Below are 18,772 nucleotides of genomic sequence, written 5' to 3'. Positions count from 1 at the left end.
TTTGGAAGAGGATTTAAACATACAAATCTAACTCCAAAGTGAGAATGTTACTGTCTGAGCCTTGTCTGCAAAATGTGGAACTTGAGTAGGTACGCTGTCATGAGGGAAAAGCAGGGTAGGCCATTCAGCCCAAGTCTGCTACGTCATTCAATGAGATCATGGCTGATCTGATAAGCCTCAACTGCACTGTCTTGGCTTTTTCAATACCTCTTGATTCTCTTTCTGGTTATCTGTCCACTTCAGTTTTGAATATACTTAATGATGCAGCCTCAACAGCCCTCTGTGGAAAGAATTCCACAGATTTACTTCCATCTCAGAAGGAATTCCTCATCATTTCTTAAATGTGCAGCCCCTTATTGTAAGATTATACCCTAGAAGTTCCACAAGAGGAAACAACCTATCTACCCTGTCAAGTCCCTTTAAGAATCTTGTATGTTACAATAAGTATATTTCAATAACCTTTCATGCTTCTAAATTCCAGCAAGTACAGACCCAACCTATTCAACCTCTCCTCATACGACAGTCCCTCCATACCTGGAATCTTCTAATGCTAGTGTTTCTTCCCTTAGATAAGGGGCACAAAACTGTTCCCAGTATTCCAGTTGACTAGTGTGTTGCATAGTTTTAGCAAAACCTCCCTACTTCTATCCTGAATTCTCTTTGAAATAAAGGCCAGCACTTTATTTGCCTTTCCTATTACCTGCTGAACCTGGCTGCTAGCTTTTTGTAGTTCACGAACATGGACTCCCAAGTCCTTCAGTTAGAGTCTTAAATCACATGGTACAGAAGAGGTCTGTAATATTAAAAACACAGAGGAACCTCTATTGTCCGGTATCGGATTACCCAGCAAGGTCACAAGATCCCGATGTTCGGCTAAAAAATGTTATCCGGCATTCGATTATCCGGAATTCGACTAACTAAACAAAATATTTCCCGCCCGCGTCCTTCGGATAATTGAGGTTCCTCTGTATACGACTAATTACACTAAGCCCATGTTATGACACTCCAAGTGCTCATCCAGGTACATTTTAAAGGTTGTGAGGTTTCCCACCTTGCCTACCCTGCCAGGGAGTGTATTCCAGACCCCTGCCACCCTCTGGGTGCAAAGGTTTTTCTCAATCTCCTCTAAACCTCCTGCCTTCCACTTGAAATTTATGCCCCCTTGTTGTTGACCCTTGAATCAAAGGGCACAGCTGTTTTCTATCCACCTGTTCATGCCCCTCATAATCTTCTTGACCTCTATTAGAACCCCCCCGTCAGCCTTCTCCGTTACAAAAAAAAAGACCCCAGCTCCCCCAGTTTCTCTCCATCATGGAATTGCTCTATCCCAGGCTATATCTTGTTGAATATCTTTTGCTCTTCCTTCGGTGTAACCTCATCCTTCCTGTGGTGCGGTGTCCAGAACTATATACACTACACCAGCTGGGGCCTAACCAAATTTCTATACAGCTCCAGCATGAGCTCCCTACTCTTTAAAATCTAATAAAGGCATGTCTCACATATACCTCCTTAACTACCTAATTAACCTGTCCTTCAGGGATCTGTGGACAAGCACCCCAAGATCCCTCTGTTTTTCTCAGCTTCCAAATGTCTTATTCTTTAGCTTTCTGCAGTCTTTCTCCACTTGAATAATATTCAGCTTCTCTGTTCTTCCCACAAAAGTATACAACCTCATATTTATTCTCACTATGTTCCATCTGCCCAGAAAATTGATTCAATTCCATTTAATACAGCACAGGAACAAGCCCTTCGGTCCACTAAGCCTGTTTCGATTCCTAGTCCTTATTTAGACCCGCTACTTATTACCCATGCGTGGTTTCTATCCCTCTGTTGGCCTCCCATTCACGTATCCATTAAGCCATGACTTAAACATTGCTAATGTGTTTGCTTCCACTGCCTCAAATGGCAGTGTGCTCCAGGCACCCACCACCCGCTGTGTGAAAAACTTTCTCTGCATTTCTCCCTGAAACTTTCCCCTTCTCACCTTCAACCTATGTCCTCTTTGTAATTGATCTTTCTACCCTGGGGAAAAGTCTCTGACTATCCACCCTGTCTATGTATCTCATAATTTTGTAGAGCTCTATCAGGTTGCCCCTAAGCCTCTGCATGTCTAGTGAAAACAATCAGAGTTTATCCAACTTTTCCTTGTAACTAAAATCCTCCAGACCAGCCAATGACCCGATAAACCCTTTCTTGGCCCTCTCCAAAGCATCCACGTCCGTCTGGTAGCATGGTGTCCAGAGCAAAGTTCCAAATGTGGCCTAACTAAAGTTTTGTAGAGTTGTAACATAACTTGCCAACTTTTATATTCAGTGCCCAGGCCAATGAAGCCAAGCATGCTGTTGCCATCTTGACCACCTGTGTTGCTACTTGGGGGTCTGTGAACCTGTAGCCCACTTCCCTCTGTATTTCAATGCTGCTCAGGGTTCTGTCATTTATTGTATAATTTGCACCTGAAGTTGATCTTCCAAAATGCATCATCTCACATTTGTAGCTCTCTTGTGGCTGGACCAGGAGAGAGCTGGGTTCAAGGCCGCACCTGCTGTAGACGTCTGCAATAACATCTCTGAATAGGTTGATTAGAAGAATATGTTAAACAAAACCATCTCACGTTTGTCTGGATTAAACACCGTCTGCCATTGCTGTGCTGAAATTTACAAACTATATGTTGAGTTGAATGGCCTTTTGGGCTGTATCAGTCTATGAATGCTGACATGGGTATGACGAAGTGAGCTTTGAACAGTCAGTTTAACAGTCACTGAAAACAAACAAAGGAAGAGAGGAAATGAGAATTCAAAACAACCATTAAGTAGTTGTGGATTTGATTTCTGCTAAAATATTGTGTTCTGACCCCACAACATCTCATTCCAGGTCGTCTCCTTCCTCTACTGGGCATTTAACAATTTCCTCTCTCTCTTTCTCTAGTGCTCACCTTGCCAGCTTCTTTGGTGATGAATTGGTGAGGGCTGGTCTTGGGGGTAGGAAAAGCTGGTTAGGATCTCTGCTGAGATTGGCCTTTGGGAGCAAGAGACGATTTGTGGTTGGGGAGTGGTGTGAAGTACAGCAGAGGAGAAAGTGAGGACTGCAGATGCTGGGGATCAGAGCTTAAAAATGTGTTGCTGGAAAAGCGCAGCAGGTCAGGCAGCATCAAAGGAGAAGGAGTTCCTGAAGAAGGGCTTATGCCCGAAACGTCGATTCTCCTTCTCCATTGATGCTGCCTGACGTGCTGCGCTTTTCTAGCAACGCGTTTTTAAGCTCTGAGGTACAGCAGAGTCATCTTGCTGTCCACCAATAGCCATATCTGGTAGTTCTTGTGTCCGTACTGTTGCTGAGTCTCCCAAACTATGGGAAACCCAGTCTGTTGCAATTTAATCTGTATAATGGTTAAAACATGAGGGGCTTGAACTACTTTTAGATGTTAGAGTTAATGACCTGCTTGTCGAGAGTGAGTTCGTTGCTGACTGTCTGTCATCCTGGTCTAGAGTCATAGAGATGTACAGCACGGAAGCAGACTCTTCAGTCCAACTCATCCATGCCAACCAGATATCCCAACCCAATCTAGTCCCACTTGCCAGCACCTGGCCCATATCTCTCCAAACGCTTACTATTCCTGTACCCATCCAGATGCCTTTTAAATGTTGCAATTGTACTAGCCTCCACCACATCCTTTAGCAGCTCATTCCATAGACACGCCACCCTCTGTGTGAAAAAGTTGTCCCTTTGGTCTCCTCTTATATATCTTCCCTGCTTACCCTAAACCTATGCCCTCTAGTGCTGGACTCCCCCATCCCAGGGAAAAGACCTTGTCTATTTACCCTATCCATGCACCTCATGATTTTATAAACCTCTAAAAGGTCAATTCTCGGCCTCCAACGCTCCAGGGAAAATAGCCCCAGCCTGTTCAACCTCTCCCAATAGCTCAAATCCTCTAACCTTGGCAGCAAGCTTGTAAATCTTTTCTGAACCCTTTCAAATTTCACAACATCCTTCTGATAGGAAGGAGACCAGAATTGCATGCAATATTCCAAAAGTGGTCTAACCAACATGCTGTACACCCTCAACATGACCTCCCAACACCTATACTCAACACTCTGACCAATAAAGGATAACATATCAACGCCGCCTTTACTATCCTATCTACCTGTGACTCTACTTTCAAGGAGCTATGAACTTGCACTCCAAGGGCTCTTTGGTCAGCAACACTCCCGAGGACTTTATCATTAAGTGTTTAAGTCCTGCTAAGATTTGTTCTCCCACAATGCAACACCTTGCATTTAAAAAATTAAGCTCCATCTGCCACTCCTCAGCCCTTTGGCCCATCTGGTCAAGATCCCATTGTAATCTGAGGTAATCTTCTTGGCTGTCCACTACACCTCCAATTTTAGTGCCATCTACAAACTTACTAACTATACCTCTTATGCTCACATCCAAATTATTTATATAAATGATTAAAAGTAGTGGACCCAGCACCGATCCTTGTGGCACTTCACTGGTCACAAGTCTTCAGTCTGAAAAAGTCCTCCACCACCACCCTCTGTCTTCTACCTTTTGAGCCAGTTCTGTATCCAAATGGCTAGTTCTCCCTGTATTCCATGAGATCTAACCTTACTAATCGGTCTCCATGGGGAACCTTGTTGAATGCCTTATTGAAGTCCATTTAAATCATGTTCACCACTCTGCCCTCATCAATCCTCTTTGTTACTTCTCCAAAAAACTCAATCAAGTTTGTGAGGCTGATTTCCCATGCACAAAGCCATGTTGACTATCCCTCATCAGAACTTGCCTTTCCAAATACGTGCAAATCCTGTCCCTCAGGAATCCCTCCAACAACTTGCCCACCACCGACGTCAAACTCACTGGTCTATAGTTCCCTAGTTTATCCTTACAATCTTTCTTAAACAGTGTACCACATTAGCCAATCTCCAGTCTTCCGGCCCCTCACCTGTGACTATTGATGATACAAATATCACAGCAAGCGGCCCAGCAATCACTATACTAGCTTCCCACAGAGGTTTAGGTTACGCCTGATCAGGTCCTGGGGATTTATCTACTCTGACTGAATAAATGCTTTCAGTTCATGGGCAAGGCAAAATGTTTTTATCTGAATCTAATTTTGTTTGTGGTTGACATTTAATTGAAATCTACAATCTGTAAGTTAGCTTGCTGAGCTTGAAGGTTTGTTTTCAGATGTTTCATTGTCATAGTATTAAATTCTGTAGTTTTCAGCTTTCAGTAAGGACTTGAACAAGGCTTTAAGGGGTAGAGCAGTTCAACTTTATTAAGAAAGCAGTTGGAAGGGCTCTCTTGTGACGCAAAGCTATGTCCCTACCCTCGGACTGTGGGACCCAGGTTCAAGTACCACTGAGACATCTCTGAACAGGTTATGAAAAAAATAGGTTTAATACCAGAAAGCAGTTGGAATTGATTGCTCATTTGAGTGGATCAGATAGGCCATTTGTGTTTGAGCATATCAATGCATATAACAACCACCTGATGAAGGAGCGACGCTCCGAAAGCTAGTGTGCTTCCAATTAAACCTGCTGGACTATAACCTGGTGTCGTTTGATTTTTTTTTAAACTGAGCATATAAAAGTAGCCAACTTTGTGTAACTTAGATGTAATGTACAACTAAAAGTAGAGTGCTCGAGTAAAGTTACTAAGGGAGTTAGGATAAGACCGGAAAGAGATACTGTTACTTTTCCCGAACATTTTAAGCCTACAAGAATTGGTTCTTACAGCTCTGTTACAGGAGAAGAAGCTCGTTATTTGGTGAGTGTTTCTGAAATCAAAAGTTCATTCTTTATGTAAGGTTCAACGTTATATAGCAACTGGTATAAGTTAATGAAATACATCAATGAATCAATATATAATTGAATAAAACAATTAAATGGTCCACTGGAGCACATGAAGGATAACAGAATGGATAATGTGTCACAGGCTGTAGCATTTGAGAGCTCCTTGATGGTCCAAAGTGAATACATCTGCAGCAAGTATTCAAAGTTTGAGCAGCTTTGGCTCAGGGTTTATGAGCTGAAAGCTTAACTACAGATACTGCAACACATCTGGGAGGGGGAGGCCTATTTAGATTCTTTGTATGAGGATGCATTTGCACCTCAGTAACATATGGTCATCTGATTTGCTCGGTGTGCAGGAACAGCAAGTGAGACAGGTTAAGGGACCCAGTCATCAGGATTCATGGCTTTTGCAACTGTTCAAAACATTTGAAATCCTTTCCACTTATCTGGATGAACTTGCTGCCCATGGCACTGTGGTACAAGAAGCAACTCAAGTGAGCAGAGAAAAACAGCATTTTGGAATGTCACTGGACAAGTAATCCAGAAACCCAGGCTAAAATTCTGGTATCATCAGTTCAAATGCCACCATGGCATATGGGGAAATATGAATCCAATAAAATTCTGAAATTGAGTAACCATGTCTTTTTTTAAATAGAAACAAAAAATATTATCCACTAATTTCCTTTTTAGGGAGGAAATCTGCAATCCTTACCCAGTCTGGTCTACATGTGACTCCAGACCCCTAACAATGTGGTTTGCTCCTAATGGCTCTCTGAATTTCCTTCGCGTGCTGCTCAGATCAATGAGATTTGGGATGGGCAATAAATGCTTGGCCAGTCTGCAACACCCACATCACAGCAATGAATAAAGAAAGAGCATACCAGAGAGGGGTGACCTTCATTCAGGAAGCTAGATTGTCAAAATAGTTTGGTTAGAGATGAGAAATGTACAAACACTTCTTTTATCAAGTGGCGCACAGGCCTCCTAACGAATCAAATGATAGGTGGAACATCAATGGAGTAAATAGTGATGGATAGTTCGAAAGACACCATAATATTTACGGGAGATTTTACTCAACATATAGACGGGCAAAATGAGATGAGCAGAGGTAGCCTAGATAAGGACTTCACACAATATTTTTGGGATAGTTTCTTTACGTCACCATGTTCAGGAGCTGACCAGAGAGTAGTTTATACTGGACCAAATATTGTGCAATGCCATAGAATTAATTAATTATTTTACAGTGAAGATCCAAGATGATGATAGAGTCGGATGCTCCAACTGGAGCTCTTCCTCTCCTTCTGTTTCTTTCTGTTTTTATCCCTCCCTCCGCTCTCTTGGTCGGTCCGGGCCCTGTCTTCTGGTGGCCTGAGCTGAGTCCCAGGCCTGGTCTCTGTGGCTCACGGCAGGTCCCGGGCCTAGTCTCTCAGCAGTTTGTTGGTCGGTCTCTTGGCGGCTAATGGTGATGTCTCAGCTCGGCATGTAAGTGGATCCTACCTGGGCATGCTCCTGAGGTACCGGCGGAGAATGGATAGGCAGCGGTTTCAGCAGCAGTTACAGTATCTGCAGCAGCTGCTTTAAGAACAGGCAGCTGAGGTTTCCCAGAGAGTCAAACAAGTGGAGGACTCATTGAAGACTGGTGAACATTTTCCTTCTCCTTTATTTTCCTAGTTTAAACTATGAAATATTTTAATGTAAACTATAACTTATTTATTTGGTTTTCTACTATTCTATGAAATAATGCTTAACATTTTCACTGGAGAGACAGAGGCTGTGTGGTGACCTTATAAAAGTTTATAAAATCACGAGGGGCATGAATAAGGTGAATAGCCAAGGTCTTTTTCCCAGAGTGGGGAGTCCAAAACTAGAGGGCATAGGTTTAAAGTGAGGAGGGGAAAGATTTAAAAGGGACCGAAGGGGTAACTTTTTTACAAGCAGAGTGCATGTATGGAATGAGCTGCTAGATGAGGTAGTGGAGGCTGGGACAATTACATCATTTAAAAGGCATCTGGATGGATATGTGAATAGGAAGGATCTGGACCAAATGCTGGCACATGGAATTAGATTTATTTAGGATATCTGTTGGCATGGACAAGTTGGACTGAAGGATCCGTTTCCATGCTGTACGGCTCTATGACTGTAACTTTGTTTTTCTTACTACATTGTACCTGAGCCATTATGGTATCTAGGTACTTTGATACCTAAGATGGCGCCATATATGATGAAATTGTACACTTTTCACTGTACTCCTGTACTTGAGTACACATGACAATAAAATCTAAATCTGAAATCTAAGTCACTCCTCAAATAGCAGTGTGACAATGCTGTGGCTATAAGAGATGTATTTTGTCCTTGTTTTTTATTGATGGATACAGGTTGCAGCAGAGATACGGAGGAGTTTGCTCAAAGCTGAAAGAGCAATAGAATCAGCCTGAATGGGTAGGGTCAAGCTCTCACGGAACAAGGATTTTTAGATTTAGCTTGTTGTAGTTGCTAGGGTCTTGGAGCTAGATGTGGAAGCACTTATTCCTCTCTCACGCTAAAAGCTGGGATTCTCTTCCTGCTGCTAGAATTGTATGTGAGAAATCCATTTGACTGAATTTGCCTTTGGCAAAGGCAAATTCATGAAATGTTACTGTACTAGAACAGTTAATTACTAGTAGTTAATATATATTATTTTAAGCATTTTAGTAGTTAACAGTTAAGCCAATTCCTTTTTTTTTGTTTTGTCTGTATTTTAATTTTGCTGTAAAAACAGTGTGTTTTGCTTAAAGTCAATATTTTGACCAATCAATTTGTATTCGGAACGCCTTACATTTACCTCTCAAAATAAGAGAAAGTAAGGGTCTAGACTCTCTATGTATTTTGAGTGGGTTTAGTCTGGTCTACAGCAGCAATCGTCATCTGACTGAAATTTTACATTCAGCTTAAGGGAGAGAAGAATGGGTCTGAGATTTTTAAAATGTAAATAATGCTAATTATAAAGGTATGAAATCAGAGCTGAGTCAAAGTGATTTGGCAAATTTAGTTAAAGATTAGCTCAAGATTGGTATAAAATGGCACAACACCAGGCTATAGTCCAACAGTTTTATTTAAGATCACAAGCGCTCGGAGTGCTGCTCCTTTGTCAGGCGAAGCAAGATAGGTGTGGCAGTAGACATTTAAGAGGATAGTTCAAACATAGAGAATAGACACATTCCCAAAGAGTAAGTAAAATTCCAAGGGATGGACCACCATCTGTTATTAACTAGAAATGCTAAAGGTAGTATCAACATAAAAGAAAAATACATCAATGTGCAAGACAGGTGGCAGATCAAAAGATTGAACAGAATATAAAAGAAAGCAAAGAATTAGTAAAAGCTACAACAATTTAATACGTAATAAAGGATTCTATAAATATTTTTTGAAAGAAGATAACAAACTGAGTGTTGCTGCCGTGGCAAGTTTCTAGAGAAATAATGGATAAAAGGGGGCTGCAGAATAATTGAACAGTGTTTTACATTAATTTTTGCTACAGCGAATAAATCAACACCACAGAAGGATGCTAAATCAGGAAATTGAAGATGAGAAGGAATTCAGGAAAATCACAATTGCCAGCGAAGTCGTACTGAGTACGTCATTGGAGCTGCAAACTGACAAATGCCTGGGTTACTGATGAACTTCATCTTAAAAGTTTGAAAGATGAAGCTAGGAAGATAGTTGATGCATTAGTTTTAATTTTCCGAAACACTCTGGATTTGAAGATGGTCCTATTAGATTGCAAGATAGCGGATCTAACTCTTATTCAAAAAGGGGAGGAACAGAAAGCAGGAAACTATAGGTTAGTTAGCTGCACATGTCTCATGGACAAAATGTGCAAAGCTGCTATTAAAATTATTGCAGACTCTGTCAGAGTCAACATCGTTTTGTGGAAGGGAAATTATGTTGATCAATCTATTAAGGTTTTCTTGAGGTAACACACTGTGGATAAAGGGAAATCCGTGAATGTACTATACTTAGATTTGCAAATAAGGTGCCATATCAAAGGTTTTTGTGAAAAGTAAAATTTCTTGGTGTAGACAGTAGCACATTTGCATGGACAGTTGATTGTCTACTTTCTGTTAGCCAGTCAAGGGGCACGCGTAGGTCATTTCTGCATTGGCAGGATCTTAGAAATGGTGTGCTGGGTTTGGTGCTGGGACCTCCACTACTTACACTTTCCATAAATTATTTGCATGAAGGATTGACACAAAGTTAGATTGGAAAGGAAATTATGAAGCAGACATATGAATCCTGCAGAAGGATATAAATGTGTTAGTGAGTGAGCAAAGATATGGCAATGGAGTATAACGTGGGAATATGTGAAATTGTTCATTTTATCCCAAATAAAAACATACAGGCTATCTAAATGACATGATGCAGAGAAATCGTGTGGATTAGTGCTTGAATCATAAAAGGTTCATATGCAAATAAAACAAGTAATTGGGAAAACGTTTAGAATGTTGTTGTTATCATGAGGGGAATTGAATACCAAAGTAATATGGTTATACTTATATACAGGGAACTTGTAAAAACACATCTGCGGTACTATACTCAGTACTGTTCATCCTTTTTTTAAGGAAGAATGTAAATGTGTTGAAGGCAGTTCAGTGAAGGTTTACCAAACTAACATCGAGAATGGGGGTTTGGCTTGAGGAAAAATTTAAAAAGCTAGATTTTTTTTAAGGCAGATGCCGATACACTAAATCCACTGTGTCCGCACGTGATTTGTGAGTTCCCCTATCCGCACCAAAAAGTAAGTAGCAATAAAATTCCAACATCCAAAACTCGCATTTCTATGATTTTTACTCTCTTTTTAACCTGTAGTTTTAATAGACTCTGCAAATGTCATCGTTTGCTGGAAACAGAAGCCTCATGATTTGAAGGAATGACTGGAGAGTCTTGCTAAGCAAGGGGCTGAAAGGTTTTCTGGGGTGGATGGGAATGTGGAAATGAGATTACAATCAGATTGGATTATTGAATGGCAGAGCAGATTCGAGGGACTGAATTATCTATTCCTCCATGTTCATATGTTTGCATCCTGGTTAAGTTATAGTGAGTAGGGCCAAACATTGATCTAACAATATCTGTGGCGAGAGAAACAGTTAACATTTTAAGTCCAGTATGATGACTCTTCAGAACAAAAGTCATACTGGACTTAGTCACAGAGATATACAGGAAACAGACCCTTTGGTTAACTCATCCATGCCAATCAGATATTCTACATTCACCTAGTTCCACTTGCCAGTATTTGGCCCATATCCCCCTCAGCCCTTCCTATTTTGTCTCCACTGATGTTGCTAGACCTGTTGAGTTTCTACGATATTCACTGTGCTTGTTTCAGATTTCTAGCATCCACAGAATTTAATTTTTATTTCAGTAACAGCCTGTTCATAGAGGGAACAGAATTGGGTGCCACTACCCCAGTGTTTAAAGAATTTACTGCCTTCCTGCTGCTGTTGGATTAGGAGATGAAACCCTTTCCCTTTTCCCCTCACCAATATGTTTCTTTCTCTCAAATGTTTGGCCTTCTTTCCAGAAAGCACAAACACTTTAATAGTGTAAGTCCCAGTACTTGCTTTCCCTCTCCTCTCTCTTCCAATGAATGCATTGCTTTGTAATGTTTGCTGTGTCTCCTTTATCTGCAGATGAATATACTGGTCGATACAGGGAGCAGTAACTTTGCAGTGGCTGGTGCAGCAAACAGCAATATAAAGACCTATTTTAAACCAAAATTGTAAGTATTCAGACATCATAAGGAATGCACTACATGCTTATATAGAAGGGTAGGAAGATTAGATTTAGCAGGATAAATCAATGTTGTTTTACAAAGTCAGGTGAAAGACCTCTATGTATTTTTGCACAAGTCATGTTGTGGGTTTACCTCCGATACAATTGAGATTGCAATGACTGGAGTGGGCTGGACAGGTTTGCAACAACATAGACCTTTCAAAGATTCAGTATGTCCCCTGGGGGACTTCATATATACATTCCACGTGAAGTATTTTTGTTACAGACAGAAATAAGAGAGAAAGAGAGAACTGAGACCCCTATTCATGTTCCCTTCCTTTATAATCTATAAGTGTGGCTTTAAAAAGGGGTTTCGTAACCCCTGTGTGAGTGGATAATGATAACTAGCAACAAATCTTTTGTGAATTTAAATAAAAAGGAATATTTATTCAAGCAATTACCTTAAAAATCTAATGCTACCTCCCTTCCTCCTTCCTCCCACTCACTCAAAATGCAGGTGAAGAGCATGGTGTAGGCCTTATTGAAGAAAACGTTTTTGAAAGTTCAAATATCAAGGTGTGAACTCAAAAGCCCGGTTCGTATACCAAGGTCCATCACTGAGTTTTCTAAGAGTCAGACTCTCTGCAAATTACAAATTGAATTACTTGGAGTCTTGTGACCAGGAAATACTGTGCTGTCTCTGTGGATTTGGAAAGGACCAGGTTTAGAGACTGTATGCTTTTGCAGTCTCCTACTTTTGTCGCATGGGTATTTTTCCCCTTTCCTGTTGTGGCTGGGCTGCAGCTCTTGTTTTTAATTCTGTCATGGACAGGCAGCTCTTAATATTACAATCACAGGATTGTTATTGCACGTAAAAAGGCCATTCGGCCCAGTGTGTCTGCACTGACTCGTTAAGTAAACATCATTATCCAGCACTAATCTCCTGCTTTTTCCCTTTAGTCTTGATCATTATTTTTATCCAAGTAATCATCCAAAGCCCCCAATCAATTGAACCTGACTTCAGCACATTTCCAGGCTATCCATTCCATATCCGAGCAATTTTATTTTAAAAAAGACTTTTTCCTTGCTTCTTTACAGATCACTTTATGTTTACTGGATAGAAGCAAATTACTGTGGATGCTGGAATCTGACACCAAAAGAGAAAATGCTGGAAAATCTCAGCAGGTCTGACAGCATCTGTAAGGAGAGAAAAGAGCTGACATTTCGAGTCTAACTGACCCTTTGTCAAAGCTAAAAAAAAAAGGGAGAAATAGGGAGGTATTTATACTAGGCTGAGAAAAGGTGAGTCATGGCTCCGGAAGCAAAGCCTGCTCATCATCTGTTTTTAGTGGAAACAGATGCTCCCTACCTACCCCATTGAGCCCATACCTGATTTTCAAAATCTTCCCAAGAGCATTGTGGATGTACATACATCATGTGAGCTGCAGCTATTCAAGAAGACAGGTCACTGTCACTACCTTTTGGGGGCAATATTAAAATTGAGACCATCGCGACCACCTTACCATCTGGTTTCTAGCAGCCCCAAACATGGTGCTGACCTTAAATGGATTAACTCCAGCCTGATTATTGTTTCCAAACATTTAGCCCTGGGAGTTTGAGATGTCATCTTTGTTTCAGAATGACCCTTTCCAGTTTGGAAGTACTTTTTGTGAATGGCTACAGGAGATAGGTAGTGACACCACTGATCTGTAAAGTGTTGCTTTGTCTTTGAAGACCGTGTGGCTATTTTGGGATATACGAACTAATGGTGGGGTGGCTCAGCTTTTTTGCAGCCCATCATCATTTATTTGAAAAATAAAAGTCTGTACAAGAAATTCTGGAATGGAGTTGAGTTCATACTTTAAAAGTTTTGAATATTACATGTGTTTACGAATGTGACATTCTGTTGGAAAACACAAATGCACAGCTAGCGCCCATAAACGGCCAGTTAATTTCTGTTAATCGACAGAGTCAAAGCCTCGAGTCTGGTATCATTCTTCTTCAGAACTAAAAGATGTTGAGAGATAGGTTTCTAAAATACTCTTTGATAGGTTTGGAGGAGGTGGGGGCGGGGGGGGGTGAATTGAACAGATGAAGTAGTGACCCAGTGCAAAGACAAATGGTGAACAAGAGAGAGAGAGAGAGAGAGAGAGAGAGATTCTATAATGGGCGTAATTTAAGATGTGAAAGGGAGAGAATGAGAGCTCTGTATTGGAGGCAAAGAAAATAAGAAACAAACAAGACTGTTGGGGGATGGGTGGAAATGGATGGGACAGGGACACCATATAATAAAACTGGGACAACACCCAAAATTCAGTTTTTGAAAATGATGGAATTTAATATTGAGGCCCAGAGGCTGACTGTGCCTATGATTAATAATGTACATATGGTTAATTTCCATTGCTGTTTCAATGAGGGACAATAATTTGCTAGGGCATTAGGTGAATTTCTTCAGGTTTTAAAATGTGTGATGAAATGGTTATTTTCCACTCGGTTTTGTGTTCATTGTGAAGATGACACCTTCAACATGTGGGACAATTTCAGTACTTCGCTGTAGTCTCAGCCAGGATTAGGTGGGGCTTCAACTTGCATCTCCCAAGGCAGTGAATGGTGCTATCGTTGAGCCAAAGCTGTTATTTTAAATGATTTATGCCCAGGCTTCTTCAACAGCATCTTCTAAACTGTAGTCTCTCAGAACAAAGACAGCAGACTGGTGGACATACCAAGACCTGCAAGATGAAACTGTATGGCTGATTCTTTACAGTTGCTGGGTCAAAGTCTTGGAACTTCCCCTCTAACAATTCTGTGGATGTATACACATCACATTGAGGTGCAGCCATTCAAGATGGTAGCTCATCATCACCACCTTGAAGGCAATAAGAGTTTGACAATAAATGTGGCTTTATTAGTTTGCTTGAATCCCAGTAATATTTCTAAAAACAAATGGAGAGGAGTGGGCACAGGTACGTGAGAACATAAATATGCATCCAGCCCCATTGTGGTGTTAGTTGTCTACTTCTGCTTCACTTCCCTGCCTTATTTCCGTACCCTCTAATTCCTTTTGGTCCCCAGAACTCTCTTGCTCTCGAGACCATCCTTTAATGAATCTTATGTAGGTTGCTTCTAAAAAAAATAACAAGTTGTGAAACATGTAGGGCTGTGGGCAAAAATAAGTGTCTTGACATGTCTAATTTGTATTTGGCACTCTCATTTAACACCATTTTTATTATAAATATGGATGTAGACGTTTATAGTCAAATAAATTTTTCTGAATTGCATGAAGTTTGGATTAGTTACCAACATCGCTTGTTTGTATGAATTCATTATTTGACCGTGGTGGACAGTGGAGTGTTTGTAGATGTTGGATTATTTGATGTGCTGCTGGAAATTTGTTTAGTCTGTGGAATTTAAACACGTTCTGGAATGTATTGGATGGGTGGTGTTTCTTCTGAAGGAATTTGGTTCCATTTTTCTGAACGTTTAGGTAATTCATCCTGATTTGCACATTTGATTAGCTAATCCATCATTGTGATCAAGAGAGTTGTTTTTTTTCTCTTTTCAAGTAATGTTGAAAATGGCTAAAGCTAAATTGTAAAGAACAAGGCTTCCATTTGAAATCCACAGCTGTGTGTGTATGGGGAAATCATCAAATGCTGAACCGTGGAAACTAATGGCAAAATTGTTTCTCTAATAGACCCTTTACTTTGAGGTATGTAATATGTGTGAATTGATAGTAGGTGGTTCACATGATGATTTTTGTCAATATATTGAAACAGTATATTGGGAAAGTGAGAATCTGTGAGCTAGTTTCCTTAGCCATTACCATGTTGTTTTTTTGCAGTGTGAACCTTCTCAGCATCTGCCTTTTAACCAGATGAAAAGATTCACTTTAGACTCACTTCCTGTCTTCGTCCCTACTTTTATATGTAGGACTAATTGAGAATCCACATGATCGTCTACCTGCATCTGTATCCAAAACTTTTTACATCTCATGATTTTGATTTATTGTATCACTGTTCTGTATCTTTCTGCCTCTGTTTTATTTCAATCACATGTGGATTGGACCAAGTGGGATAGTTTGCATGTATATGCATTAAATAGTAGCCTTTCACTACTTTAAATGTGCTAAACTAAGATTTTCTTGTTCTATCTTATTTTCCATTGTGGGAAAGTGACAAAAGAATGTGGTCCAGATTCTCAACAGATTCCAGAAAGCAATTTACAATAGTTATTGACCCCGGCCCTTTGCCGCGTTAACTCCCCTTGTCTCTCTACAGATGCTGTCTGACCTGCTGCATTTCTCCAGCACTTTGTTTTCATTTTAGATTTTCCACATCCATAATTCTTTGTTCTTGTGACAATATTTATTGTTCAATTTGGGTGTGTTTATATACCATGTATAAAGATGAGAATTTCTGCCTCTATCTACTTAAAGGAACTGGCATCCAGCTCTAGATATGGAACCATACTTTGGGAGGAAGGGGAAGAAAGGCTTTACCCTGTATTCAGAGAATAGAATAATATTAATCTCCAAGTTTCTTCCTTTTGAGGCCACGTTAAATGGAAAGAAGGCACCAAACTTTGCCATTCTGGATTTCAGATGTCCCAAAGTATCTCTAAGCTCGTGGGGTGCTTGTTGGAAGGTTCTCACTATTGTAATGGGGGAAACAGAACAGACAACTTGTACACAGCAAGTTCCCACAAACAGCAATGAGACAAATGACCAATCTGTTCTTGTAGTTGAGCCCAGCACACTGGAAAAACCTTTTTTTCCATTGTTGGAAAGGTTCTGAAAAATCTTTGCAGAAAGAGAGGGCGGTGCTTCAGTTTAGCATCTCATTTTGGAATGGCACCACTGGCAGTCTAGCTACACCTAAGTACTGCATTGGAACACTGGAGACAGAGTAGACCCTTCAACATATTGATGCTGTTCTGCTATTCAATCACCTCTTCCATCACTTTAATCTTCTGTGCTTTTCAACAGCATGCCCTGGGGACTGTAGCTGAAAATTCCATAGAATTTTACAGCAGAAGGCATTTGGTCCAACTGGTCTAGTCTGATGTTCATACTATACTGCTTTCATTTCTCTACCCTGAATTGTTTCAACATATCCTTCCAATTCCTTTACCACCTCCTTGATAGAAATAGATTTGGCAGCAGCCTGGATCTGAGGTGAAGAGTTATGGTTGAGTAAATAGGCATCAGGAAGTAGAAAGTTGTGTTTATTCTGAAGTCCATAAAAATTCTTTGTCAACGTTCTTTGGCTACCTGCCAACTACCTGTACTGTCAACTCATTGTGGTACAAGGAAGTGCAATGATTCTAGAGTGTGTTTTGAGTGAAAGAGACCCGATGAGGTATGACTAAACTTGGAGAGGAAATATAATTGTTTACGTTGACTGGATAATGCCACCAGTAACTCACTTTCTGAGCTTGAGAAAGATGTTTGCACAATTTTTAAAAAATGTAGGACGTTTATCAGTTAGCCTCTTGAATGGAAAGTAGTTCACAGACATGTCCAAAGTAATCTACCTGCCTACCAATCCCTCTGTTGTGCTTGGAGCAAGAATACTTATCCAGGAGCTGGTTGTTAGACCTAGGATAAAGTGAGGGCTGGAGATCAGAGCTGAAAGTGTGTTGCTGGAAAAGCACAGTAGGTCAGGCAGCATCCAAGGAGCAGGAGAATCGACATTTCGGGCATGAGCCCTTCTTCTGGGCTCTGTTAGACCTAGGATGTCTTGGATACTTGTGTGGAAGCTCAGTTCTTCATCTGTTGTGTTACATGGCATTGCAGATTGAAATATTTCAACCTTGCTCATTCAATTCTCTTAATGTAACTTTTTTTTAATATAAAAGTAATCTTTTCAGCAGCTAATGATCAACTGAAATTTCTAAACATTTACTGACCCCTCAAAAATGAGGCAATGAGTAAATTTTTTTTAAAAATTAGATTTAGATGTCATAATGATGGATCTTAAACCCTACATTACTTATGGTCATACTGAATATTTGATTCCAACTTGTTCCACCGTGTGGCACGGTGGCAGTGGGCGGCACGGTGGCACAGTGGTTAGCACTGCTGCCTCACAGCGCCAGAGACCCGGGTTCAATTCCCGACTCAGGCGACTGACTGTGTGGAGTTTGCACGTTCTCCCCGTGTCTGCGTGGGTTTCCTCCGGGGGCTCCGGTTTCCTCCCACAGTCCAAAGATGTGCAAGTCAGGTGAATTGGCCATGCTAAATTGCCCGTAGTGTTAGGTAAAGGGGTAAATGTAGGGGTATGGGTGGGTTACGCTTCGGCGGGTCGGTGTGGACTTGTTGGGCCGAAGGGCCTGTTTCCACACTGTAAGTAATCTAATCTAATCTAATCTAATCTAATCTAATCTAATCTAAAAAACTTATGGTCTGTGTGTGTTAGTGGCCTGCTAGCATATGGGCCATTGCACTGTGTAGGTCACACTTTGAGAACAGCGATTAAACATTTCCACGTTAAAGAAATGGCAAGCACTCGATCACTATGCTGTGAGCTATCCACTGAGAGAAGGAACTGGAACAAAAGAATTTCAATCTACATGAAAAACCAAGAATCTTGAAATTAACTGCTCAACTGTTAATCGATAGCTTCTCGTGTGCCAGGTGCAACCATGCAGAGTCGTTACAAAGACTTACACTGATTGTGTTTTTAACTACTTGTTCCTAAGTTGTGTGGTTGTGTCCATTTTCCTATATTCACCCTCTCCATAACTTAGTCTGGTTAAATTAACTCCCTTTTAAAATATAAAATTACTTGATGTGTATGGAATGAGCTGGAGGATGTGGTGGAGGCTAGTACAATTGCATTATTTGAAAGGCATCTGAATGAGTATATGAGTAGGAAGGGTTTAGAGGGGTATGGGTCAAGTGGTGGCAAATGGGTCTAGATTAGGTTAGGTTTCCACACTAATGTAATCTAAAAAATGTAATCTAAAGTAATCTAAAAGATATCTGGTCAGCATGGACGAGTTGGACCGAAGGGTCTGTTTCTGTGCTGTACATCTCTATGGATGCCTATAAAGGGAGGTGTCCGTTTTTGAATTATTCTTGTTACAACCAACAGAAATTAGATGAATGAAGAAAGGTGTTAGATGAATAAAGCAGGGAAGCCAGTTCATGCCCCCTCACTCAGGATTTGAAAATTTGGGATAATCTGTCTGGAACTGTAATGAATTGGAGAATTGCAACATTTAAAAGG

General features: G+C 40.6%; 1 protein-coding gene across 1 annotated transcript in view; it reads left to right on the top strand.

Moving 5' to 3' along the window:
• Window positions 1–18,772, top strand: part of bace2 (beta-secretase 2) — a 92,637-nt gene that overhangs the window by 9,454 nt on the left and 64,411 nt on the right. Inside the window, exon 2 of the mRNA XM_043701365.2 lies at window positions 11,462–11,550. Within this exon, the coding sequence (XP_043557300.1) occupies window positions 11,462–11,550 (89 nt within the window). The remainder of the gene's footprint in view (window positions 1–11,461; window positions 11,551–18,772) is intronic.

Source organism: Chiloscyllium plagiosum, unplaced genomic scaffold, assembly GCF_037043375.1.
Source record: "Chiloscyllium plagiosum isolate Xiang-an unplaced genomic scaffold, Cpla_swu_hap1 HiC_scaffold_12, whole genome shotgun sequence".
NCBI classification, from domain to species: domain Eukaryota; kingdom Metazoa; phylum Chordata; class Chondrichthyes; order Orectolobiformes; family Hemiscylliidae; genus Chiloscyllium; species Chiloscyllium plagiosum.
The sequence above is the reverse complement of the archived record's forward strand: the minus strand, read 5'-3'. Positions and strand labels throughout refer to the sequence as shown.